The sequence below is a fragment of the Penicillium canariense genome (assembly GCF_028826845.1).
Source record: "Penicillium canariense strain IBT 26290 chromosome Unknown utg000004l_segment0_segment0, whole genome shotgun sequence".
Taxonomy (NCBI): Eukaryota; Fungi; Ascomycota; class Eurotiomycetes; order Eurotiales; family Aspergillaceae; genus Penicillium; species Penicillium canariense.
Window position 1 is genome coordinate 2797105 of NW_026622731.1, and position 26566 is coordinate 2823670.

General features: G+C 51.8%; 7 protein-coding genes across 7 annotated transcripts; 6 read left to right on the forward strand and 1 right to left on the reverse strand.

Annotated features, from left to right (window-relative positions):
• Positions 1-310: 310 nt before the first annotated feature.
• On the forward strand, positions 311-3017 carry N7482_007332 (M protein repeat protein; the record flags this gene model as incomplete). Its single annotated transcript, XM_056689457.1, has 3 exons — positions 311-500; positions 558-2011; positions 2067-3017. The coding sequence occupies 3 exons, from the start codon at positions 311-313 to the stop codon at positions 3015-3017; spliced, it is 2595 nt and encodes an 864-aa protein (XP_056541886.1).
• Positions 3018-4398: 1381 nt separating this feature from the next.
• On the forward strand, positions 4399-6646 carry N7482_007333 (uncharacterized protein; the record flags this gene model as incomplete). The annotated part of the gene is made up of 2 exons (XM_056689458.1): positions 4399-6288; positions 6365-6646. The coding sequence occupies 2 exons, from the start codon at positions 4399-4401 to the stop codon at positions 6644-6646; spliced, it is 2172 nt and encodes a 723-aa protein (XP_056541887.1).
• A 1087-nt stretch (positions 6647-7733) lies between these two features.
• Positions 7734-8414, forward strand: N7482_007334 (GNAT family N-acetyltransferase; the record flags this gene model as incomplete). The annotated part of the gene is made up of 1 exon (XM_056689459.1): positions 7734-8414. One exon carries the CDS (start codon positions 7734-7736, stop codon positions 8412-8414), a length of 681 nt encoding a protein of 226 aa, XP_056541888.1.
• Positions 8415-9664: 1250 nt separating this feature from the next.
• Positions 9665-12465, forward strand: N7482_007335 (uncharacterized protein; the record flags this gene model as incomplete). The annotated part of the gene is made up of 3 exons (XM_056689460.1): positions 9665-11595; positions 11656-11769; positions 11826-12465. The coding sequence occupies 3 exons, from the start codon at positions 9665-9667 to the stop codon at positions 12463-12465; spliced, it is 2685 nt and encodes an 894-aa protein (XP_056541889.1).
• Positions 12466-13677: 1212 nt separating this feature from the next.
• On the reverse strand, positions 13678-14178 carry N7482_007336 (uncharacterized protein; the record flags this gene model as incomplete). The annotated part of the gene is made up of 1 exon (XM_056689461.1): positions 13678-14178. The coding sequence occupies one exon, from the start codon at positions 14176-14178 to the stop codon at positions 13678-13680; it is 501 nt and encodes a 166-aa protein (XP_056541890.1).
• Positions 14179-15938: 1760 nt separating this feature from the next.
• On the forward strand, positions 15939-17262 carry N7482_007337 (uncharacterized protein; the record flags this gene model as incomplete). Its single annotated transcript, XM_056689462.1, has 3 exons — positions 15939-16091; positions 16194-17202; positions 17258-17262. The coding sequence occupies 3 exons, from the start codon at positions 15939-15941 to the stop codon at positions 17260-17262; spliced, it is 1167 nt and encodes a 388-aa protein (XP_056541891.1).
• Positions 17263-23222: 5960 nt separating this feature from the next.
• N7482_007338 (putative nuclear localization protein) lies at positions 23223-25732 on the forward strand (the record flags this gene model as incomplete). The annotated part of the gene is made up of 3 exons (XM_056689463.1): positions 23223-23322; positions 23575-23685; positions 23865-25732. 3 exons carry the CDS (start codon positions 23223-23225, stop codon positions 25730-25732), a joined length of 2079 nt encoding a protein of 692 aa, XP_056541892.1.
• Positions 25733-26566: the final 834 nt, after the last annotated feature.

Here is a 26566-nt window from a genome sequence, read left to right on the forward strand (position 1 = left end):
CTTCCGCTCTCTTTGCACTGAGACTTCTTGTGCGACGTCTATCTTGCAACGTGGTCGTTGGCTTGTACTTCTACTTTCCTTGGAAATCCACTCCAAGTCCTTTGTTTACACCCTCGACCGGATCCCCCCATTGGCTTCAATCCATTCAATTTCAGCGCCCCCCGACTAGCCTTCCCGAACTCAAAACCGTCACAATCCTCGAGAGCACCGAGCAGTTGTCCGAGAGCAGCCCCCACCGAACCTATGCAAATTGAACACGAGGCATCTGCTGCCTAAGAGCCGCGTCGCACTCTTACATCACACCTCTCTCATGGCGCAAAATCCACAGACGTCCAAGCCCAAATGGGGCATGGGCAATTTCTTCCAGCAGGCGGTCGCGGGCGTCGAATCGCGTCTAGACAATATCTTGATGGACCAGGAAGAGGCACAGAAAGCCTCAAATGCGAAACTCAAGGAAGCGGAGAGTCCAGGGCCGCCAATTTCGAGATCTCCTGCTGGCTGTACGGCCTATTTGCCACTTGTCGACTTTGTTGGTCTTAGCTAACGGAACCTCTTAGCAATATCGCGGAGCTCGTCCAATGCGCGCAGGAATGATCGGCTCCAAGAACGCCTGGCACGAGCTGTGGTCAAATCAAACACAGCAAATAGGAACGCGCAATCTTCAACTAGTCAGGTCTCATCATCCGCCGCCAGCCCAGCGCTAAGCAATGAGGCGCGATCGAGTATCGACATTGACGCTAGCCTTGCAGCCTCGTGGGCGGGTGCCGCAGATGAATCAAAGAGTCCCCCACCAGATGGAGAAATTGCTACAGCAGAAGCAAGTGCGGTGAGAGCAAGCTACGACTCGGGAAGATCTACTCGTAATTCGACAGATATCACTGTGGCGGAATCGTTGCCTAGGGCATCAACCGATGTGGATGAACAGGCTTCAAACTTGGGGAAAACTAGCCAGGACTTGCCGAGTTTACAACGTAGTGAGATATCAGGCGCTCGTCCATCTGGGGAAAGTACTCGATTAAGCGTGGATACGCCATCCGAGTCGCGGACGAGTGAGGACCATGGAGTTGAATCCCTGTGGCAACAAGAAAGATATGAATATATGGCACGGATTGATGAGCTTCAGAGAAATCTGGAGAACCTGGCTGGAGAGGCTGCCAAATCGGCGAAGGATGCCGCCGCTGCCGCTTCTCCGGGGAGCCGCGAGAAAGAGCTTGAAGAAACAAGAGAGAAGTATGCGTTGTTGATGAAGGAAGGGCAAAAACTCGAGTCAGAGGCGGCGAGTTCTCGAACGGCGGTTCGGAGATTGAGGCAACAACTTGCTGAAAACTTGAAATCACAAACCGATGTGAAGAAGAAGACCGAGAACTTGGAAAGGGATTTGATCAACACTGAAGCTAGAGCCAGGCGAGCCGAAGCCGCGGAGAAGAGAGCAAGTGAAACGTTATCATCCCATACCAAAACCACCAGGGACCTCGAAGCCGTGACGAATGAACGTGATGCCCTGAACCAGACCGTTCGAGAAATGAAAGCACAAATCAGCCGAGCCGTTGCACGCGCCGAGGCTGCTGAAGCTAAGGCCCACTCGGATGCTTTGAAGAACGAGAAGCACAGAGCCAATGAACTCGAAGAGCAGCTCTCGAACACGAAAATCGAGCTTGATATCAGCCGGGAAAGGTCAAAGAAGGAGATCAATGATTTGAAAGAGAAGGTCGAACAGGAGAAAGAAAGGGCCCGTGTGCTTGAAGCTGAATTAAAAGGGGAGCAATACGCCCTGGAAAGCAAAATGGAAAGCCTGCGCTTGCGTGCAGAGGAAGCCTCGTCTGGGGCCACCGGAGAAACTCAAGCGAAGCTGCTACGTCAGGTCGAGACCTTGCAGACTCAGTATTCGGCTGCGAGCGAGAATTGGCATACTTTGGAAGGTTCCTACATCTCTCGACTAGATGCCGCGGAGAGGGAACGCGACCAAGCTGGAGATAGAGAGCGAGAGTTGCGAAAAAAGCTTCGGGAATCAGTAAGACACTACAGAACAACTTCCACGAAGTACTGTACTAACGGTTGTTCTATAGACTCTCAAGGTGAAGGAGCTGGAAGAGGAGTTGGAAAACGCCAAGGAGACTGAGCACGATCTGAACAGTAAGCTGGATGGGCGCATTCAAGAGTTGCAGAAGGTGCAGCAAAAACTCCAGAAGGCAAACGACGACGTCTCTTCTGCCCAAAAGGACCTACTCGAGCAGAAGAAGGTGTGGGATGCAAATTGGGCACAGAAACTCGAGGAAGAACGTGCCAGATGGCGAGAGCAAGTAAATAGCTTGCAACAACCTCGTGGCATATCCCCAGTTCCTTCCACGCGCCGTTCAAGCAACCTCGATGCTGTGCCATCTGGTCTGTCTGACTACCGTCCCACTAGTCGGCGATCGTCCACCATGCCTTGCGCTTCACCAGATATTGGCACACCGCCGCGCCAAAATTCCTATCCAGCTTCAATCGCTCAAGGAACCCTCTCTCCTCCCCCAATCAATACTACTATCGCACCATCCATGATTATGGAAACCCCTTCAATCACGTTCGAGCCAGACGAGTTCTTTGGCTCTGGTGGCCCTGCCACTCCATCCGCTTATGGTGGTACACAAGCGCCTCCGTCCCGCGGTATTAATGATATCATCTCCGAATCAACTGTCGGCGCGGGCCCATCTGTGCAGTTGGTGGAGCGCATGAGTGCTACAGTCCGCAGGCTGGAGAGCGAGCGAGCTGGGTCCAGGGACGAGCTTGCGCGCGTCACCACTCAACGTGACGAGGCCAGGCAGCAGGTTGTCGACCTCATGCGCGAGCTCGAGGAGAAGAAGGTCGCCGAATCTCGAGTAGAAGAGCTCGAGGCTAGGCTTGCTGATATCGACCAGCGGTACCTGACTACCCTGGAGATGCTGGGTGAGAAGAGTGAACAGGTGGAGGAACTTCAAGCCGACATTGCTGACCTGAAGAAAATCTATCGCGAACTGGTCGACAGCACGATGAAATGAGTGTATAACTGCCTTCTTCCTTGTACATAGAGAACTTCATTGCTAGTTGATTAATCAGAGCGCAACACTTAATAATATGCGGAACAATATTTCTTTGATTTGCACGTCCTATTGTTTCTGATATTGGAATCGGGTGCGAGTCCCGATAGGGCGGCGGTTGAGGGCGACAGCTGCTCAATCTAGGTTTAGTTGGTCAGCTCCGTATCATATCTATCAAGCTTGGTAGCAGCAAAATTTACTCTGCCGACACCCTACAAGGCAACCTTTATCAACACACCTTTTGAGCACTAGAGGCGGGTTGATTTGCTTGTGTTGTTGGTAGTGTGGTTCCTACTTCTAATCTACACCTCGCCGTTTCTATTGAAACCCGATCTGATCTTGACGCTGCGGTATCCTCCTGAATCCAAGAGTAAATTAAGCTACCTTATCACTCGTTTCGTGAAGCGTCTCTCCGTAGAGATGATAAGAAAAAGACATAGAACGGGGAATCTTCGGGAGTTCTTTGTTGCAAGATATGCTGAGTGGGGCGAAGCAATAATACATAGTAGACGCCTTGCGATGCGCCTTGGTTGCCAACCACTACATGCACAATTATGTCAAGGGTAGTACGCCGCATTAAACATAAGAACTCACAGGCTTCAACTAATTAATGATTTTTCTTGATCTTGGTTCTGTAAACTGCTCCTACCCCGCCGCGTTGGTCCCATATATGGCCTGCTAACTTTGGGGGCGATGCAGCTAAGCGCCTTAGATCTTCTCCCGGCTAGCATCTTTCCCCACTTGGAGTTATAGACATCTTATCATTGGTACAGCCCGAGTCGCATGGAATATTGGGTGTCCTAGCATATGCAGCTCGTCACTTTGCCGACAAGGTTGATCGATAGGCCCGGCCCGTTCGATGGATATACGTATGTCCACGTTAGTTCTACGTACGCGTAACAAAATCATCCTACAGAACACCTGCGGATATTTGGTGATGAAACTTGGGTCGAATCCTGCTCTATAAATACATTGGGACGTCGCGCGTTTGCAACTACCGCATTTCAAGAGTGTACGAGGTATTATGGCGCTCGGTAAAGAGGTTCACAGGACGTTATCTGCAACAGAATAAAAATATCTCCCAACCAGAAGAGGCCTTCTAATAATAAGTTTTCGTGCTCTCATTTTTAAGAGTAGAGGGCCAGCCACGGTGCTGCGGCAGGAGACTAATGCAACAAAAGGCACTATACCAGGATCATCTCGGCATGGGGCCGGAGGGCCCCAGGCGATGTTGGATATGTCCTTAAATACGTTGTCAAAGCCCTACCCTAAATCTTCCCTCTAATCAGAAATCTCTTTCTGTCACAATCAATTAAATCTTTCCAATACCATCACTTCAGTTATGCCATCGGAGCAGGAGAACCAGGCTATGCACCAGCTGCAGTCCCAGCAATCCAAATTGTTGGACAAGATCGATGAGCTGCGTACCATTGGGGTTGGGGGTCTCGTAGAGCTTCCTCAGCTCATCGTGTGCGGCAATCAATCTAGCGGCAAGAGCTCGGTGCTTGAAGCCATCTCGAGAGTGCGCTTTCCGACTAAAAGTACTCTTTGCACGCGGTTTGCGACCGAAGTTATACTCCGTCGGAAACCACAGAAAAAGGTCAAAATCTCTATTGAGCCAGGTGACTCCAGAACAGACGAGCAGGAAAGAAAGAAGCTCCAAAGCTTTACTTCCGAGGTCTTCTCGGATGGCAATGATCTCCCTGATCTGATCGATCAGGCTAAGGCTTACATGGGGATCGGCGATGACGATCCTCATCTTGCCGGGTTCAGTGATGATGTGCTCAAGGTCGAAATCTCTGGCCCGGACAAGCCAGAGCTCACTCTCGTGGACCTTCCCGGTCTCTACTATTCTACCAGCAAGGACCAGAACAAAGAAGGAATCCGGATTGTTCGGAAGTTGACGGAGAAGTACATGGAAAACAAGCGCAGTGTCATCCTTGCCGTCATCAGTGCAAAGATCGATTATCACCTGCAGGAGATCTTGAACATCGCGAAGAATTTTGATCCGGAATACGAGAGGGTTCTTGCCGTCGTCACCCAGCCGGATATCCTGGAAGCCGGCTCGGAGGAGGAGGGCCGATATCTGCAATACATCAGAAATGAGGAGGTCCGGCTGAAACTGGGGTGGCATGTCCTGCGGAACCGTTCGTTCGAGACGCGTGAGTCTACCGACGACAAGCGAGACGAAAAAGAGAAAGCGTTCTTCGAAGCCGGGCGATGGGCCTCACTCTCTCGGGCCCAGGTCGGAATCGACAGCCTTCGGCATCGCTTGAGCAATGTCCTACTGAAACAGATTTGTCGGAGTCTTCCCTATTTGATCACGGATATCCAGCAAAAGATTGACGACCACAAACATGAACTAGCAAAGCTTGGGGTGGAGCGATCAACTCCTCAGCAACAGCGAGGCTTTTTGCTTAATATAAGCCGCAATTTTGAGCGCATTGCGGGTCAAGCTTTGAATGGAATGTACGAGGATAAATTTTTCGGTGGCCTGGATGACGAGTCCTCAGACACTGAGGGTAAACGTCGACTGCGGGCGATGATTCGGGAATTAAATGAATATTTTGCGGATGCCATGTATATTCGTGGCTTTCGCCGAAAGCTCCCGGTCTTCGAAGTGCCGGAGCTCTTTTCACACTCGAGAAACGCAGAATTTCAATCCTACCTGGACTGCTGGATACCGGAACAGGTCACTGATGCTGAACTCCTTGAAGAAATGATGGAACAAGCTTCAACGAATCGAGGTATAGAGCTTCCTGGTAGTGCAAACCAGCTTCTCGTGGGAAGTTTGTTCCGCGATCAAGCAAAGCCCTGGGAGGACATCGCCGATTGGCATTTGACTAAAGCGTGGGAATCAGTGAAAAACTTCGTTTGTCTGGTTTTCCAGTACCTTGCGGGCGAAGACACCTATTCCTCGCTATTAGGTAGCATCCTCATGCCAGAATTGGAGAAGATACAAGCTTCGTTGCGGGCAAAGCTTGACGAACTAATCTCATACACAAAAACCGGTCATCCGCTGCCCGTTGGAAGAAACTTTCTTGGCCGGATTCAGCAAAGCCGCGGCCAGCGTCAACTGGATATTCTGAAAAATAACCTCAAAGGATTCAATAGAGATTCACAAAAGACGTTTACTGCTGACGACCTGGAAAAGGCTGCCGCTCATCTTCAGTCTTCCAGCGACCAGTTCGCGGTTGCGGATATTGCCGTTCAGATGCAAGCATATTATGATGTAAGTATCGCTTGACTTGATGGATTGTGAAAAATCAAATACCTCTCCGACTTGTGCTTACGGAATTGTCAAATAGACCGCTATTCTCATATTCATTGATAATGTTTGCATTCTCGCAATCGAGAATTGCCTCCTCCGTCCCCTGGAGCATATCTTCACCAGCCAGGTCATCAACGACATGAACGATGAACAAATCCAAGATATAGCGGCGGAGCCACCATATGTTCACGAGGAGCGAGAGAGATTGACACAAGAATTGAAAAAATTGGAAGCAGGAATGCGAACGATGAACGTTTTCAGGACCGATGGCTCTTCTTTGGCCCCTCCGTCCATCTTGGGTAATGTTACCACTCGCTAAGATGCATAGCCTTGAGCTAACAAGTCGGAAATAGAATCTCATCTTTTTTCTCCATCCCGCAGTCCGACTCCCTCTCGTCGCGGGAATGGAACTCATCATAGGGGCAAATCTCCTAGTATCCAGCTGTGAGTATAGTATGGGGATTCGTCTGCCAACATTATGCTGATACAACAAGCAGCAACAGAACTTCAAATGGTGCCCACGACCGGGAGGCTATTGAGTTTGGGGATATCCAATGAGCTTCTTTACATAAATGGACACGAGGATTAATAATCACAGTTCCTTCTCTCGATCCTGGTCGTATGTATAATCAAAAGGACAGTTCATTTCGGATAGTTGGGGACTACGTTTTCTGAATGGTGAACTCCTTATTAGTTGGATTCTCTGAACCGTGTTTTATGCTCTGGGTCCATCATTTGCTTGAATGTGATTTTCAATTCATGCAGAAGCTCGTTAGCAAAGGTGGAATATTTTAGCGATCGTTCCCAAGGTAGCCTCCCACTAAAGACTTGGCCAATATAGCTCGCGCCGGGTATCCTTCTAGCAGAAAATATGAAGAGTAGATATGCTCTTGTCGGACAATGATGAATTCCATTCCATCCAAATCTTCTCGAAGGGGGTCTTCTGCGTCGGAACCGGGACGATGATCCCTCTCATATGCTCTGCCAGTCGAGATTCCATCTCACTGACATTACATATGTCGGCAAGTCTCACCAATTCAACTACTGTGGAACTTGGGTTTCAAGTTTGTCCGTGCTCAGTATGACCGACTAAGGCAAGCCATTGTAGAGGCAGATCAACACCGGGCCGAAACGACACCTTCAATCTCTTCTGCGTCGGGCAATTGCACCGGAGATGCCTAATGGTCTTAATTTAGCATTTCTGTGGGCTGCCAATGGTTCAGGTACAGGCTGAAGCTACCATTTGTGCCTCGAATCAGACGGGAGGCTGTGGATAAGCGTGACCGGCATTTTTGAAGTTCGCCGTAGCGCGCCATCGCCGGATCCACTTATAAAGCATGTCGGATAACGCGCCAGGAACATGGCCGATACTGATCTGCCATCTTCTCCTCTCTTCAATCCCATCTATGGAGGCCAAGTACACCTACTCCTATTTCCAGGTCTCTAAGACCGAGGGTTTCCATGATTCCGCTCAGAAATACCGTGATCTCCGTCTAAGGGCCCTGAAGGCCTCGCCTGGTTCTTTTGCATCCACTTACGAAGTCGAAGCCATCTTCACAGAAGCCGATTGGATTGATCGCGTGACCCTTCCCTATCGTGAAGTCTTCATCTGTGCTGCCACCCCAGTTTACCCCAGTCAGGCCCGGACCGGTCCATCCGAATGGATCGGTCAGGTCACTCTCCGGGGCCCGCTGTCCAAAGACGACTTCACACTCCCAGCTGAATCTGGACAACCGCCTCAAAAGCCCGACAATGAAGAGGAGCACTGGCAAATGCTAAGTCTGTTTACCCTTCCCGAGCATCGTGGTCATGGGCTAGGTAGAAATTTGTGTCAGAAGGCGCTCGACTATCTTCGAAACTATCAAGCCTCGCCTCCAAGCGTTCAAGTACGTCTCATGGTTAAGCCAGAGAACCATGCCACGGTTAGACTATATGAACGGCTTGGATTCATTGAATCGGGAAAATGCACTCTTGCCGAGGCTCTCATTGCAAATGGAGATGGGCATCTCTTACCCGAGGATACAAGCTCTGCAAAATACACGATTCGAGCGGGATTGATCATGAGTTTTCACATATCGCGCCCTTGACCTACTTATTTGATTTGAAAGAAGAGGGTCGATCAACATGTTTCTACGTGAGATAGAGGAAGAATTAGATAAGTAATAAGAGTGTGATTGGGGGGAAGGGGCGTCTAGTCGCTGTACTTTGTGCAATTTCTTGATTGACATCGGATTCCGCTGAAAATCTGTATCAAACTCGCCTGCTGGAACCCCGGATTTACCAAGTAAACGGCCGTGTACCTGGACAGCCTTTATTTAGCGGTCACGCGTACCCCCGATGCCATTCATAGTCGTTGATCATTTTCGCGGTCCGCATCTTTCCAACGCCACCATGCCTACACGAGGAGCAGTCGGGTTACCGAGAAGCTTGGAGTGGAATAGACTCGGGTTTTTCATCGCCAGACCAAAGATCGTGCCGCGGATGCCCAGCCCAGGCTCCTAGGAGCTCTTCGGGGATCAGCCTCAAAATTTGACTTTCAGTTGTTCGAGATTTGGCAGAAGCACAGATTATTCCATTCTGCTTTCCGCCGAAGATGAGACATCTGATGTAACCTTTCATCAACGGCAAGCTTCTCCGATAGTACAAGGAGCATTGGAAGGAAGAACCTTACATCTACCCTCCTGACGATGCCGACGACGAAAAAAAGGACTTTATGCACGGGTTGCCCGCTGAGAGCTCAACACATCAAGAATGGATGGCCCGACTAAGACATATCTCCATTTGTTCCATCCAGGAAGCTTCAGCCGCTTCAATAGCACCCGCACCGGCGGGTTTTCATTATTCAAGTCGATCCGATTCCATGTGAAGCCCTCCACTTCTCATATTCGACTAGGTGGTGTTGAGAGCAACAAGCAGTCTAGAGACAACAGAGGCTAGTTGCGATGAACATGGGAAGGGTTGAATAGAGACAAGATAATGGCATGATTAGTGCTTGTATAATCAAGATGGACTAGCAAAAAGATTGACTGAAGATACCAGGTTCGGCTGCATGACCCCTGCATAATGCGAGAAAGAGGGCCATGCCGTGTGGGGAGCAGCTTCAATACGACGCTGCGGAACGAGTGTGGGGTAAATGATCTGCATCCCAGCCAGTTTCCCCGAATGTGCAAGGCCTTCTCCGCTGGAAATTTGCCTATAATGATAATGTGAATGAGCTTCCCGCGTTAAAGGGGCCCTGCAAAAAGGGTAGTTTAAATATGAAGCTTCTGCGTATAGGGCTATCCATGCTTTGCGGATTAATCAACCACATATTGAGGCATTGATAGCAGGTTTCGTCATGAAGCTGTGGCGAACAATTCATATCCTTCTGTTTGCCCTTGTGGCCAAGGGACAGAATGACAGCCTGGGTCTCAGCCGCGGGTACACGTCGCTCTCAACAGCCAGCTTCGACATTAAACTAGTCAAGGATTCCCAAATTCTGGCTTCACTGAAACCCACCGGTGATGCTTATGATTTCTTGCCATTCGACGACATCACCTACAGAGCAGCCAATGGCCAATACCATAACGGCGACATCACCTTCCGCTACCGTGTTCCTGGATCCACGGAGTGGCGTTCAGCCGACTCATCGACCGCGAGAAAACAGGTGATGAGCGTCAAATCGAATGGTCTTGCCGCTGCCGACCTCTCCCCCACGCTGCCAGCAGATTCACCGATCCGCGTGGTCCGAGAATGGTCCGACGTTGATGGCGACTTGGGCCTCGCCTTCACTCTGACAAACACGGGAACCCAAAGCCTGGAGATCGGTAGTCTGGGCTTTCCCACGGAATTCAACAGTATCTTCACGAGTCGCACTGCAGAAGATATGGCCGCAAACTGCTCTCTCACTGACCCTTACATTGGGATGGATGCTGGTTATCTCCAAATCACTCCAACTTCCGGGACAGGAGCTGCGTTGATTGTGACCCCTTTACTCAACACCAGTACTCCGCTAGAAGCGTGGAGAAATCTAGATGAGCCCAGCACCGACCCTCTCTATTACGGGAGTCAGACTTTTGAGGGCTTCTACGAATGGCAAACCCATAGCAAAGCGTATGCGGACAACGAATGGTCCAATGTCACGCCCTGGAACGAGCCGAGCTCCAAAACCTTGAAGCCAGGTCAGTCGGCTACGTATGGACTGCGATTCTCGGTGGTCAAATCGGGCATTCGCGGTATCCAAAAGGCAGTGCAATCGACCAATACACCCGTCGCCATTGGCATTCCGGGGTATGTCGTTCCTGTGGACCTAACCGCCCAACTGTACGTCTTCCACACGGATATCTCCAAGGTGGAATCCGAACACGACGCCTTTAAGATTGCCCACGTGTCGAACGGCACTCTGAGTCTGACTCCCACTGGATCTGTTTGGGGCCGAACCAAAGTAACCATCACATACACAGACGGCAAGGTCCAGACAGTCCACTATTTTATCACCGATTCTGCGCCCACAGTCATCAGCAAGCTCGGCAAATTCTCGACGACGTCCATGTGGTTCGACGACAAGACAGACCCCTTCGGCCGAGCACCATCAGCCTTGACATGGGACCATTCTATCGGAGCGCAAGTCTTGCAAGAGCCGCGCGTCTGGATCTCAGGGCTCAGCGACGAAGGTGGTGTGATCTACCTAGCAACCGCCATGAAACAGTTCGGTCTCAGCGACGCCTCGGAAATAGCGAAATTGGAGCAATTCGCCACTGAGGTCCTATCGAAGAAGATTCAAAACACTGATTTTACCGTCCGCAAGAGCATCTTCTTTTATGAGCCCGACCAAGTCCCTAGGTACCAGTATGACCAGTCCATTAATTGGGGCAACTGGTGGTCGTGGAACAAAAATGCGTCGTATGCGACAGATCGCGCGTACGATTATATCCATGTCATTGGAGCATATTGGGCACTTTATCGCGCGGGGAGAGCCGATCACGAGCTTCTGAAGGTGAACACCTGGCAGTGGTATCTCAGTCAAGCGTACAATACCACGGTCGCGTGTTTTGCGACAGACGCAGATGGCAATGGACTGGTCGGATACTCGCGCTTGGGGCTAATGGGAGAGACTGTTGTTGGGGAGCTGCTCGCGGATCTGCGGCGCGAGAATTGGACCAGTGAGGCTGATGCGGTAGAAGCGGCCATGAAGCTCCGAGCGCATGACTGGGACAATGAGACCGTGCCCTATGGTAGTGAAATGGCATGGGACTCCACGGGCCAAGAAGGAATCTATTACTGGAGCAAGTAAGTGATTCCTTCTCGTCAAGGTGACTGGCAAGGTCTAACGTGGGAGCTTCCTGCCAGCTATTTCAATCTTGCCGAGACCGCAACGAAAACCATCAACAGCATCATCGGATACATGCCGACGATTTCACACTGGGGCTGGAACGGCAATGCTCGAAGATACTGGGATTTCATGTAAGTCCTCCTCGACCAAAAAGCCTCGGACTCGTTTTAACCGCACCGCTATCTAGTTACGGTGGCAAATTGCAGCGAATCGAGCGCATGATCCACCACTACGGCTCAAGCCTCAATGCACTCCCACTACTCACCCAGTTCCGCCAGAATTCCAGCGACAGCTATCTTCTGCGCGTTGGATACGGTGGCATCCTCGGTCCACTGAGCAATATCCGGCAGGATGGATCCATGTACAATGGCTTTCACTCGTTTCCCGATACCCTTCGAGGAGACGATTACTCGGGAGACTATGGCCCAAACTTCCTCGGCATGATGATCGGGTCGGGTGTTTATGTTGTGCACGATCCAGATGTCGGTCTGGTGACATACGGTGGAAACATGGATGTGTCCGGTAGTACTGTCACGGTTCAGCCCCGGGATGCGGTGCGTCGACGTGTTTATATTGCGCAGATGGGGGTTTATGTCACGATCAGTGCTGGACAGATTGAGAGCTTTTCGTTCGATACATCCGATCCAATCTCAGTGAAGCTTCATGTCGCACCGGGCCCGGCAAAAGCATCCTCCACAATCGTGTGGGTCGAAACGCCTGGGACTCCTGATCATTATGTTGTTGCTGGCAAGACAGAAAAGCAGAGAGATGGATGGACGGTCGAGCTTGGTTCTGGAGGGACCGATGTGACCGTGTCTAGGGCGTAGATATAGATAGCTGCTGATTCTCAGCTACATCCTCATTTCAGGAATCAAGACCGATGGTGATCTATCTTGCCTTCAAGACTGGTCTTGGTTTTCAAAAGATCAGTGCGTGAACATGATCCGACCCATCTCGGGATACCTCATCCAGCAGTTCCCACCAACTTCCCCGTTCATAGCAGGAAAGCAAAAAGACATGACGGAGATGAAAATGCCGTAGACCTACAGTATACTTGACAATAACAACATCACATCATACCAGGGTTTCTCCACGGTCCTCAACCGCGGGTGCAATCCCAGCCAGTGGATTGGAACCTCAGATCATGCTAGCGCGAAAAGGTCTGGGGCAATGATGCAGCCTGGAGAGTTTGGGCCCTGGCAGCCCACAGGTACGGGGAACTCGTGCGGCAGGAGGCAACATTGCACTCTGCCTTGATTTCGGGTTCAAGTCCGAGCTCGGCGACGGTTTGGGTACGGTGGGGTTGCCGCCAATAGCGTGTCAATGGCTTTTGGGAGACTACATGCCCAATTGTACACCCCAATTGGCTGGCGTCTGACGCCGCAGGACACCCTCGATCGTATATTTGTGGAGGTGCAGAACTGTCTTCCAAAAGGGCTGTTCTTGAGTATATCCTCCCTAAGACCCAATGATCGCGGCTCGGCGGATAACATGACACTTGCATGATGACATCCGCGGAGATCGGCGGTGATTTGCCACTGCCCGTACGGGCTGGGACCTTGAACGGAGTACCAGCTACGTCTAGCCTCTATTAGGCGCGGTTTTCCATGTTTCTACTTTTCTTCAATCATTATTCTTCTGGCATGACATCGGCGGAGGGGCCCAGGGTCGATCTCCGGAGCGATCATCATGTGACCGTGAGTCACGATGCACATTTTTGCGGATCAAATCATCGGCCGTGGCGATCGCCGAAAAGGCAGGGCCGGCGAAAAGGATATACGGCCGGAGTGGGATGAAAAGGATGGATTCAGATCGATACGATGTTTTACGAGTAATTGCGAGTAGTTGAAATTGGCCAGCCAAAAAGGTGTCATTAAATGGTATGTGGTAGCTATATACAGGCGTCGTTTTGGTGGATCGTAAAAGGTCGTCGAATCATGAATCATTATGTCGGTCAGAAAATGGTTGGAGTGTCGGGAGGTTTGATATAGGAGGATGAGGTGGTCGAGGTAGTGGTAGTCGAGAAGGTGGGATCCCGCCTAAGCGGCAATGGGAGAGACCGAGATGCAGCACATGTTCTTGCTCACTTCTATGCAGTGAGTTTGATCCGGGAAAAGACCACTGTCGGTCGAGAGATGCGATGATTGAGTCACGACATCCGTCTCGGGTGTCTCGGTAATTGCGACTCGGACAAACGCATTCTGGGTCGCGGATTGAGTTTTGATTTCGGGGAGATCATCCTCATCTTCTTCGTCGGTCTCTTCGAAGTCGAACGAGCTGATGCGAGACTTCATGTCATTCTCGGTCCACAGGACGGAACCGCAGTGGAGGCGGAAGTGAGCCACACAGCGGCGGAGATCGGGGTCCGGAGCAGTAGCTTCTCGGGCCAGCTTCTCCTTGGAGATGAGGGTGAGTTTGTATGGAAGAGCGTTGCGGTTCGCCATGGGGGGCCAACGTTTGTTGGTGTTCTTTGTGAAGTTTGGAACCGCAGGCATGGGCTTCGGCGTGGCAGGAGGATTGAGGCCACTCGCCACGGTCATTCTCGTCTGGTGACTGGTGACGGCCGACGGTATGTAGGTGGTGTAGTTGTGATGATTGGCAGTTGACCGCAGTTGGACAGAACTGATGCCCAGCTTGAGCGGGTATCGAGACAGTGAAATGATGGGTTGAGTGATTGAAGAGTAGGAAGTATTGCTTTGAGATCGAAGGGGGAAGGGGGGGGGGGGGAGTAAGAAAAGAGCGAGCCGAAGCGAGTCTTATACGGGACCGATCTGCAGTATGGGGAACTTGGCCCAAGCCCGGCGCTAAGAGGTTGGCAAAAAGTCTGCCGTGTCACAGGTGATCCACCACCGCTTCCAGAGGGTCCAGACCAAACTTGTTGGCGCTGGCGTGCTTTGTTGGCTTGTCACTGCACGGTCCAGCCGGTCGACGGCGCGTTCGGCCGTTCCAGCGCTTCCCAACCCGACCAACCCGGGCCTTCACAAGGGGATTCTTCCCCGCGGAATAACAGGGTAACGGATCCTATGATTCATCACTAAGCCAGAATTTGCCATCCACCGAATTAGATCTTCCGTGTCTTTTTTGTTTTGAAACATGATCTTTCTCTCATAGCTACTGAGAAACATCCATCTTCTTGTTTCCTATGCCGGGATTAAGTGGTGTGGTAGGCAAAACGGCGAATCGAGACCCTCGCACGGCGGGCGAGTGGAGGAAGACCCAGTTTTTGATCAGTTGATGCTTCGAAAATTTTTCGGTGGAGACTGGAGCTTATCTCCCTTTATTCAGCACTACAAATAGCAACCCTAGCAACGCCGCGGGATCTCACGATCTTCCACGGATTACCGTGTCCGGAAATCCGAACCCCCTCAACTTCGTGGCGAGTCGTGGATTCTCCACCACGATAGTGCCGACAACGGCGACGAATATTCGATGGTTTTCGTTTTCGGTCTTCTTCGTCCCCATCGGTCGACTGCGTAGTCTCGATCAGAGGGCACCCCAATTGAGTCCAACATGCCTCTGGAAAATCAGGATCGCACGCTCTCCTTTGTCGCTGTGCCGGGCTTCCTTTAAAATCGGGGCGGTGACTCAGGCAAACCCTAGCGCCGGGGACACATTCCCACCTACTCCTTTGAGTACTTCCGTAGAAGTTCCACGGCATGGAACTCTTCTCCGACCGGTTCAATCTATTCAAACACCGCCCACCCGTTCCTCCGTGCTTTGCTCTCATGGCACACAATGCTGGAAAACTCCTCCCACGGACACTCCCACGCTGGCCGCTTTTCGGACGAGCTGGGCCCGTCGATCTTGCCACGCCCCACTCGATCCGCCTTTGTCATCCCCAATGCCCCAATAAATGGTGTCCTGCAGGCACGACCTTCCCTCCACTGCGGCGCGACCGCCCCTACGGTGTATAGGCCCACAGCGCTCCACTCATACTCTGAAAACGGGGGCAGCCACTTCTGGGCATGAATTTTGTTGATTTCGTTTGCATCCTGAACTGACCAAACACTGGTCCAAGCGAAATCATCAGAAATCGGAGTTTTATACGGAGGTGCATTTCAAAAGTTCGGCGTCGCGCACCGACCACCATATTTACCACTAGTCATATCGAACAGACGAATACACACAGTAACGTCGAACTACCCCTAATAATATTATTTTCTATCTTCCCATAGCCACCTACCTACCACCAACCGACCGACCGACCGACCGACCGACCTACCTACCTACCTACCTACCTACCTACCTACCTACCTACCTACCTGCCTACCTACCTACCAACCTACGAGCTATTCAAAATATGCCAAAACAGCCAGATATCGCCACAAGAGCAACCGTGGTTGCTTTAAAGGCTTACACTAGCAAATCTTCGCATGAGATTGCTACGATTACCAATCTATCTATCTCAGCTGTCAACAAGATCTACGCACGCGCAATCGAGCGAGGCTTTGAGGTTAATCATAATAATATTCAAGATGCTTTTGTACAAGACGCCTAACGTACTGGCCGGCTAACTAAGCAAGACCAACTAATAACGACGACTATCCTATCTAAGGTGCGTCTGGATCGTTATGGCCGAGAGAAATCTTGTGCTGATCTTGCTGGTGAGCTTAGCAAGGAAGGAATCATTATCTCTGCTGCTACTATTTGGCGTATCCTCAAGAACGCCGGCCTACGTAAGACGAAGCCAACTCGGAAGCCTGGGTTGACGAAGAAGATGAAAGCTGATCGGCTTGCTTGGTGTCTTGAACACCAAGCTTGGACACTTGATGATTGGAAGAATGTGATTTGGTCCGATGAAACTTCGGTTATTCTACTACATCGACGTGGTAGCTATCGAGTTTGGCGTTCCAAGGATGAAGCTTTTGTTCGATCTTGTATTCGTGAGCGTTGGAAAGGCGCTTGTGAATTTATGTTTTGGGGCTGCTTTACCTATGATAAAAAAGGCCCTTATTATTGTTGGAAACCTGAAACTGCGCAAGAGAAACGTGAATCTGAGCAAGAGATTGAGCAATTAAATTGCGAGATTGAGCCTATTTTAAAAGCTGATTGGGAGCTTGAAACGCAGATGCGTCGTGTGAATCTTCGACGACAACCTGCTGGTAAAAGGCCTATATGGAAATTTAACCAGAAAACTGGCAAGCTTGGTCGTGGTCGTAAGGGTGGAATTGATTGGTATCGATATCAAAAACTGATTTTGATACCAAAGCTATTACCTTTTGCAAAGGAATGCGCTATTCAACGGCCGAATACGCTTGTTCAAGAGGATAAAGCACCGGCACATAGCCACTATATCCAACAACGTGTTTTTGATGCAGCTAAGGTTAATCGGCTAATTTGGTGTGGCAATTCGCCTGATCTAAATCCAATTGAGCCTGCCTGGCCTTGGTTGAAACGTGTTACAACCAAGAAAGGCGCACCAAAGAGTAGGCAGGAGGCCTATATTGCTTGGCAAGCTGCATGGCGAGAGATGCCGCAGGAGAAGATCCAGCGTTGGATTGAGCGTATCCCTACGCATATCAAAAAGATCATCGAATTAGATGGTGGTAACGAATATAAAGAGGGTAGGCTATAGGCAATACAATACAATACAATATAATCTAGCTAAAAATCGCCTAGTGTAGTAGGTGGTGGTCGGTGCGCGACGCCGAACTTTTGAAATGCACCTCCGTACTTGTCAATGCATTCAATGGGGCTAGTACCTGGGTTTGATCTTGATATCTTTTGGCGACTACTTTTGGGAAATCTCTATCAATTAAACCACAGCCAAGTCATCACTAAACGTCGAACATTGCTTCATATCGAACCCAGTCTGCGATGTTTCTACACACCAAACCGTCTCTGCTGTCTCGATTGCAATGATGCCTCTTGCTCCCTGCCATTCCAAAACTAATCCATCGCAGGCGTCATTCCTGGGCATTTCCTTTCTGGATCGATAATCCTCCACCCACGCGAATACGCTGGGTCCACTAACGATGTGAACAAATCCCTGAAGACCGAAGAAACCGACTTGTTATGCCTAGATGGAGCACATGTTGTCAGAGTTCGGATGTGAATGCAAGGCACAAAAGGACAAAGGACAACAAAGTGTACTCTCTCCGTTCAGAGGTCATGAAGGGTTCAGATCTGATACTGCACCTCATTTTCATACTGGAGGATCGGCCTCCTGGCCAGAGCTCAACTAAATCGAGCATTGACACAGCGGTTTAGAGCTACATGTTTAGCTCGGCGGTGGGCCTGGCGGTAGCTCATCTCCAGCACTGAACGTCAACCAGATACTACAGTACTATTAATGCAATATTGAAGCAGTTGACCCGAGTTTTCAAGCCATTCTCTGTTGGGGTTCAGGGCCTCAATAGAATATGCAGCGATGGTCCATCCTAGGCGGCTGTATATGACCGGGCACAGTGCTTGCGATCCTAAAGATCAGACGTACCGGATTTTCACTTGATATGCACAGGGTGTCAAATGACCACGGCAATTGATCCACTTCAAACATTTTCTTCTCTAACTTGCTGTCTGGCCGTCCTCATCTCAACCTTCAGCGGGGTCCTGCCTAGCGATCCGTACGCTTTGGCAAGGCACAGATGAACGGAAGACTTGCTCATTGCTTTTGTGAGCTTCAAAATAGATTTCCCTACAGGAATTACACTTCAGGGCGGCCTGTATCATTAACCAACTTCCCAGATTGCTGCCCAACGGACGACCAATAAGACAGCAACTCTTCTCTTTCTCACCCTCTTGCATCGCCCCCGGAAGGGCTGCCGAACCTCTCCAGGACGATAATACTCCATGCTAACGTTCCCAGCGGGAACTACTGCACGACAGCGGATGACTCCGAGTTGTAGCACTACGGATCCCGATCTAGCGGTCATGGGTTCAACCGCCCCCGTGCGCCGCGAGGGGATCTCGCCTTCTGGCTCCTGCTTCAGCTTGAAACATTCCTAACACCAACTCATGCAAGAGGGCGACCGACGACCGCCCTGGCCGGGAGGGATTCCCCAAATCGGCAATGAACCTGCATCTACTACCCAGCCTTCAGGCTCATCCCTTGATCAACATCTCAAGTTGATTGCTCCACCTCTCAACGTTCATGGTTTCCTTTTCCTCCTCACGTCCCGTTACATCACGCTCGTCGGTCAGAATCCTCCATTTCCATCCATCCCCGGGTGTAAGAACTCAAAGCCAATCCACACAGCCGGACGGCGGTATAATAGGCCACCCGCCACAGGGTCTTACCTATTGTTACATTCGAGGAATGGAAAGACAGCGCCACTGTGAGGGGTATTTCCTTGATGTCTAGCGCTGTAGCAAATGTCCAGGGCCTAAGGGCAACTGCAACGATCGGCCGTCAAGACTGATCGGGCCATGACGCGGGGGCCTAGAGACAACTTCTCAGGCGGAAGATGGCAGAGGGTCAACCCCGCGAGACAGGGTTTGCGTTCGGCAGTTAAGGCTATTCCCTCGTACCAGCCGGCGCCAGCGTACCGTGATAGATCACAGATCATCTCCTGCTCTTCTTGGGTTCGTTGCGCTTGCGAATGCACGCCGTTCAACGCGTCGCTTCCCCTCTTTCCTTCCCCGCCACGCTCCGAGAACCCCAGGTCTATCTGTTACAGAAACAAGAAGATGCTGGGGCTAGGCTTGGCTTGGTCGCTGCTCGGGACGCGCGTGATGGACATGTCCACATGCCACAGCTGTGCAGACGGCTTCTCTTTTCCTTGTCGAATCAGGGCATCGCATCTCTCTTCAACTTGCCGCCCAGGGTATATGAGAGGCTTGGGATAGGCTGCGATCTGCGCCTCCCCCACGAGGGTGACGGACCCCGCGGTCTGGTTCTTCAGTCGGAGTTCTGTTTGAAAAAAGCTTCATGATTGCGAAACTCGGACACTGTTTGCTTCATCTCTGGATGAATGGTGCCTTGATGCCTTGACGCTGCGTTGCATTCGAGAAACAGCGCACCGGAAACCTCTTACATGAAGATTGAGACAAGCCGTGGGAAAGAATGCTGGGACTGGGGCTGTCAACCTGTCATTGTTCATCACAATGAGCTGACGAATGTGGCTATCCCCGTTTGGTCCTCAATCATACAGGTCTCCACTTGCTCTGGAAAAAAGACTTTCTTGGTGTGGAGAGGGCTAGGCTGTTGCGGCGGTATTACGGTCCAGGGTCAGGTTCCAGGTTGGTCTGAAGAATGCCGGCATTTACAGATTCTCTGTATAATGCAGACTGGCTCTTTCTGGCCGAACCAGGACAAGGACAAGGATATCACCTTACAGGGCCCTGAAGTCAACTGCTCTGTACGTGATGGCTGGCGAGTCGTAGATCGCAGAGGCGTACAAAGGCCTATCAGGGGTGCAGGATATGCAGCAATCCAGCGCGTTTACCCGCTCATCAGAAAAATCTCCTCATACCAGATCATTGTGTCCGATAGGGTCGTATAACCTGCATGTTGCATCCGAATCGGTGGATCGAACTGGGGTCGCTCCGATGGCGATCCTGCATGTTTTGGACCCATGGAGAGCGCCTCGCACGGAAAGATCCTAAGCGTGGCCTACTTCGAAGCTGCAGAGTCACATTGTGCCTCTTTTTAGAGCCTAGGGTTGCTTTGGGGCCCCTTTGGGCTTTGTGTGACCAAGACAAGACAATAGAGCAAGAGAAGGAGCGAAAGGGGATCCACGGAGGGAACTACCGAAGCCAAGCGTGTAAACGGCAGCACCGCAGGCCGGACTGCTGTGGGACCTGAGAGAAACATGTATCGCGCCTTCGGGACCATCGGACTATTCCCATTTTAGACGGCGTACGGTGCATTCTAGTCCTGCGAGGGGTAGGCCGATGGTCGTTATTGTGCGACTCTGTACATCTTCGCCCGCCCTCGTACAGCCGTCGGGGGAGGGCTCTTCTGCTCAAGGCACAGAGCCCAAGGACGATCGCGCGTCTGTGGTATTTGGAATTTGGAGGCATTTGGAGTCGTGCGCATGGGCCGTTGATCTTCTCAAGTGACCGTTCGGTCTGGGGCATCGGAGGTCATCTGCTCCCTGGGGATATCGAGGAGAGAACCCACTCGAACCCACTCAGCCCGGCGGGGCTTCCGTGCAGATTGCGAACAGGACCATTCCATCCCCGGGGGAGACCCTGGCCAGGAGAGATATCGGGTGGTTTTGCATATTCTGCACCGGGAGGTTATCGTCTGAATCGACCGCGCTATACATGACATACATCATCAACCAGCCCTTCGCGAAGAAGTAGAGAGTCCGCTCTATCTATTCCCACGGCGCCGGAGCCTTGATTAACGGTGGCATCGGAGCGCATGAGCATCACCTCCGTAACCCGCTAGGTCAGAAACGTCGCTAGCTCGTCTCGTCCGGCTGACAAGATGCGGCCTGAGCTCCCATTTATCGGCCTTTTTTAGGTCCACGGATCTTATTTGCCCGAAACCCCCCCTCATTGCTCTTTTCCGGGAGATTATCGCTCGACCAGAGAGGAAAGGTCGGTGCAAAAACAAGAAATGCCTGGAGCCCTTCACCGAGGAGAAAGCATCCCCCCCGCGCGTGGTCGTTGACTTGCTGGATTCACCGTTGAATCCGATATGATCCGATTGCGTATTCCCACCCGGATTGGCTGTTGGCTGTTGGCTGTGGTTTTTAGCGCTGTCGTGCAGAAACGAGGCTGGATCCATGGCTTCCGCGAACTATACATGAGCTGCAAAAGTGGGAACTATATCGACTAGAACCATGGTTATCTCCCGCCATAACTATCGTACGAGTAACCGACAAGATCGCGGTCGATTCTAGCTACTGGTTTTTCTCTCTCATCATTGTCCCTCTCTGTTTCTGCCGCATTGAGATTGCTGAAGAGGAGTTTGGTTTTAAGACACTTCAAGTTACACAATTCTAGCCGACCGCCGGCGATTTGGGAGACCTGGGAGGCCTATCACAGTGAACGTATGCCCTCGCTGTGTGATGGAGGCGGGAAAGCAAAAGGCACCCTGAAGAGGGGCAAGGGATTTTTATAGACCACGGTCTCATCTCGGCCTCAATATCAGTCTAGCCCATCTATACCTGAAGAACACTGCTTGTAGCACTAGGCTAGCACCAATGCCATATTACACGGCCAGGTCTTTCGTCCGGGCGTGAAACACTTCCACCTGGAGGATCTCGTGATTGGGCCCCGCGGATTCCATTTGAAATCCAACTTGTACGACGGTTACTCTCCCCCCTTCCTTTCTTCGCCTCGTTCCTCCCAGCGACGCAACTGCATAACTGCACGCCTTCTTGGCCCATGCAGTCCACGCCTATCCACGCAGGGTCCTCCATCTCGCCAACCCCATCGATCGCCGTCCCACCTCGGAAAATCGGCCTCCGCTCGAGCCAGTTGCTGCCAAAGCGAGTTACCCACCGCGAGGCCTCTCATTTGTCTCCTCGCCGCCAGCTCTAGGGCCGTCCGAACCCTGGCCGCGCTGTACCCGCGACGCCCCTCTTTCCTACGGTGTAGAAGATCAAAAAGAACTTCCGGTCTCCTCGCCGCCGGGTCCTTCCTAGATCTGACCCTTCACTGTCGGCCACTATCGGATCCTTCCTATCACCCAGGGGATTCCTCACAGACTGCGGATTGGCCTGTGGAGTGCTTCAGCTTCAGTGAACCTCTAGGCCTAGCATACCCTATCCCTTCCACGGTGTATATCACCTTATCTCGTGTGTTCTGCGGCCCCGCGGGAGATTCCGAGGCCAGCCATTATTGATCGGCTTATTCCTCCATTTGGCCCGGTCGTCTAACTTTACGTCCTTCTCTACTTGTTTGGGAATTTATTTGTTATGTTCTATGACTGCTTTGTTCCTGGACTGATTTGCATTATTCTATGCTCTTTATGATTGTCTTGGACCCCCGCCTCAGCCGAGATTACTATTGGACTACTTTGATCCCTGCCATACATTCGGGCTTTATACCTCCCCGGTCTCTCTATTCCCGTGACTAATCACGCGACGCTGCATTCCAACGGCACCTGCACATCTCACATCTTCCCCCCCCCCCCCCTTGCCCCAAAACCCCCATCTTCTTTTCCCGCCCCCTTGAGACCCATCGCCGTGGGTCAACTGGTTGTCATTTTGGGACTGGGCCTGGATTATTACTTCTTTATCTGATTGGGGTTGTGTTGTCCGTGCCTATCGACCACTATCAACTACTTACTCGGTATTCCGGCCCACCTTTTGTCCTGCAGAACGCCCCTCTCCCAGTCCAGCCTCACGTGGCTGTGGCTCTCCCGACTCTCTAGGCGGTCCTGGAATCAGGCAACATTCAGGCATCCAAGTCTCCATCGATCACCTCAACTCGCTCACCGCCTCGCCCCTCTTGCACTCCCAGCGCATCCCGAAGCTCCATCCATTCGACCACCTCTAACCCAACCTTTCCCGCCGATCGACCTCAGAGGCCCGACTCCCCCATCTGCATGCAAGCCTAGCATACCCGCTCACTTGCGCCACCGACCCCCTCTTGTCGCACCTCTGCGACTTGATCCCAACCCTCCCCAGGGCGCGTTCCCTAGACGCGCCATTTCGCGGCCTCGCTGCCGTTTGATCGTTCGACTATGTATGGCACGCCTCGCTCCCACTCGACGATGAATGGACTGGGAGGCGAGGTCGTTGATGGTTCCGGGACCATCGATCCGGCAAATCTGAGCAACTCGGGTATGTTTGTTTTCTTTTGCCTCGTATTTTCTTGCGGTCGCATTGTTATCTCTTCATCGCTTCTTTTTTTCTCTCTTCCTCGTGCGCCGGATGATTTTGCTGCTTGCTGCTATCACACCTGTCGCTTTGTTGCGCGACCCCGCGCGCGAGCAGTCTGTAGCGGCCGGTCGGCAACTGCGCTTGCCCTTTACTCACTTTCACCTTTGCTGTGACATCCCCGATCACCTTCCTGTAAACTGATGCCCCTCCTAGTCTCTGCTATGCCGGCACCGTCCCCTGCTGAGCCAAGTCCCCGTGGTGTCAAGCGTAGTCGCACTCCAGATCACGCTGGGAATGGTCATACAGAAGGAGATCAGGATGATGGTACGTGCGCGATGGGAGGGGAGAAGGAGGGACCTTGGTCTTCTTCATGTCTTTTCTTCCGCTTCCGCTTCCGCAAGGAAATCGCATCCTTCCTTCACTTACGCCTTCTTTTCAACCGGTCGCATTTGCTTCGTGCTCTGCTTACAGCAGCCTGCTAACCACCTTTCCCACCCCTGTAGAGGATCAAGGTCGTCGCAAGCGTGGTCGTCCCCCCAAGACGCCTCGGGCCAGCTCCAACGACCATCCAGCCGCGGGTACCCCGGTTCAAACGCCCCAAATGCAACCCCGGCCCCTTCCTCACCAGGCTGCCGGGTCACCGCCGCTTGCATCGCCTCCCGACAAAGCCACTCCGACAAAGACGCTAGTCAAGGCGCTTCCGACCGTCAGGGATCATACATCGGATCAGCTGAACGATGAGGGCGATGAGTACATCCCCAAGGAATTTGACGATGCGGGGGAGACAAAGGTGGATGCTATGGGATATCCGCTTGGCGGTCGTGAATACAAATGCCGGACTTTCCGTGTACCCAACCGAGGCACCAAGCTCTTCATGCTAGCGACAGAGTGTGCGCGAGTATTGAATTATCGGGATTCATACCTACTATTCAACAAGAACCGCTCTTTGCACAAGATTATTGCTTCTCAGATTGAGAAGGACGACCTGATTGCGCAAGACATTCTTCCGTACTCCTATCGGTCTCGTCAAATCGCCATCGTTTCCGCCAGATCCATGTTCCGCCAGTTCGGGAGTCGTGTGATCGTGAACGGTCGACGGGTTCGGGATGATTATTGGGAAAGCAAGGCCAGGAAACAGGGCTTCACTGAGGAAGACATGGCCGGTGAGAAACGCCCTGGGGCCACCAAGGCTCGAGAACCTCCGGTAGAGGCTCAGACTTCCACTTTGTTGCCGCTTCCCCACAACGATGTCATCTTCAGCAATACGATCGAGCCTCTACCGCCTGGCCTGTCTCTGGATGTTACAAACTCTACTTCGTTGGCCCAGCTCCCGATGATTCATATGGCAACAACCGACGACCCTCGGCTGCGAGACTACAATTCTATGCCGCGCTCACGCCAGGAACTGACCGGCCAACCGTACCAGGACAACACGCGAACTAGTTCCGGCGCGGAGATCATTCACCAGGCCCAGACTGCGGCTGATTTCAACAAGCTTTTAAGTTCTCAGCGAAGCTTCCGTCTGAAGGGCTTGGATGAATTCTACGCGAAGCCCCGTGAGGCTCCTGAATCTGAGGGCCAGGCAACCACTGCCCTTGATTCTGGCTTGTCTGTATCGCAGCCCATTCAGGCTGCCCAAATACCACCGGCGGGGATGGCAAACTCTACCCACGGTCAACATATGATTCCTCCTCAAGCGATGGTTCCTGGTCAGCAAGCTTTTCCCCAGCAGCCGCATCAGCAACCGATCGCGCAGTCCCCCGTCCGGGGTATTCCCGCAGGCATGCCACCCAACCTGATGCACCAGCGATCCAACCCTTCCATGTCGGCTGGTCTGCCGCAGGGTGCCTACGCATATCCCTCTCAGCAGCCGCAACAGATGTGGGGTCAACCACCACCGCAACCCCAACCCTCACCACTGTCCTCTTCGGGTCCGCAAGGGGTGGGGATACCTCAATACGGTCAGCAAATGCCAGCAGGTCCGCAACAGGCACCGTCGCCGCTTCACCATGGCCAGCAGCCTCAACAGTCCCCTCGCAACCAACACCGCCCCTCGGTGTCCCAAATGCCCCAGCAGTTCCAGCAGATGCAGCACCCGCAAATGCAGCAGCAAATGCAACAGCAAATGCAATATGCAGCTGCTGGTTCTCCAGCCGGTTATCCTACCATGGCGCGGGCGATGTACCCCTCCACGCAGGGTCCTGGCGGTCAAGCCTTCATGACCGGCAATCCCCAGCAAGCAGGTATGGCAATGAACATGGGTGCAGGTGGTATGCCTGGCTGGCCTGCTGGGGCGGGTGCGCCCATGCAACCCGGTCAACCCCAGCCGGGTCAGTCCGGCAGCCCACTAGGAGGATGGTCAGGCTACTAGATTGTGGTTTGGCGTTGTCTAGAATGGCGTTTTATGGGACCTATTTTTCCAGCATCAGAGATGCCATTGTTTTTTCTTTCTTTGTCGCTTTCCTGAAACCCCCAAGGCTCTCAGCTACTTCTTTTCGATGCTCTGTTCTGTTTTTAACCTGCTTCAAACTTCTACCCCTTGCATATTGTGTGTGCTTGTGTGACGGCCCTTCGTAGAGGGGTTTATGGTAATGTTAATCTGGGCCAGCCTCCCTATACCCTTTGTTGTACTCGGTTCGGCTCCGGTCTCGATTGATGTCTTTACACGTTGTTTCTTGCGTGTGTTTTTCTCCTAATCTGTTCCTTCTATTGGCTCTGGGGACCTTTTTTCCCGGCGTTTCTTCCTGCTCGATCCCACGGCGTTCATGCTGCAGCCGATATGTTATCTACAGGACTATGAGTATGTACGGTCTCCTCGTTTTTTATTCTTTTCCTATACATGGTCGATAGAGAGGGTCTTTCCGCTGCGGAGTTTGGCGGTATTTTTTTCATGGGGCCGAGATTGATCTGTTATCCATACCTATGCTGTGCCACTCTCTTCCTCTCGACCATGCGTCTTCTTTCAGGGTTGCATCTTCGACAGCTGCTATTCGTGTTTTCCTGGTTCGTGTTTCGTGCTTCTCGTGCCTGTGTATTACCGTCTGATCTTGCCAAGGGCTCTCTTCGGATTCCCCTTTTGTTGCTTTGCTGTCTATTCAATTTGGTCGACATATGTGAATGGCAACATCAATTCTTGATCTTGTTCTTGGTCTTCAATTCTGCTGTCCATACTTTGATGGTTTCTTTTTGCGGCGAGTCTGGATTA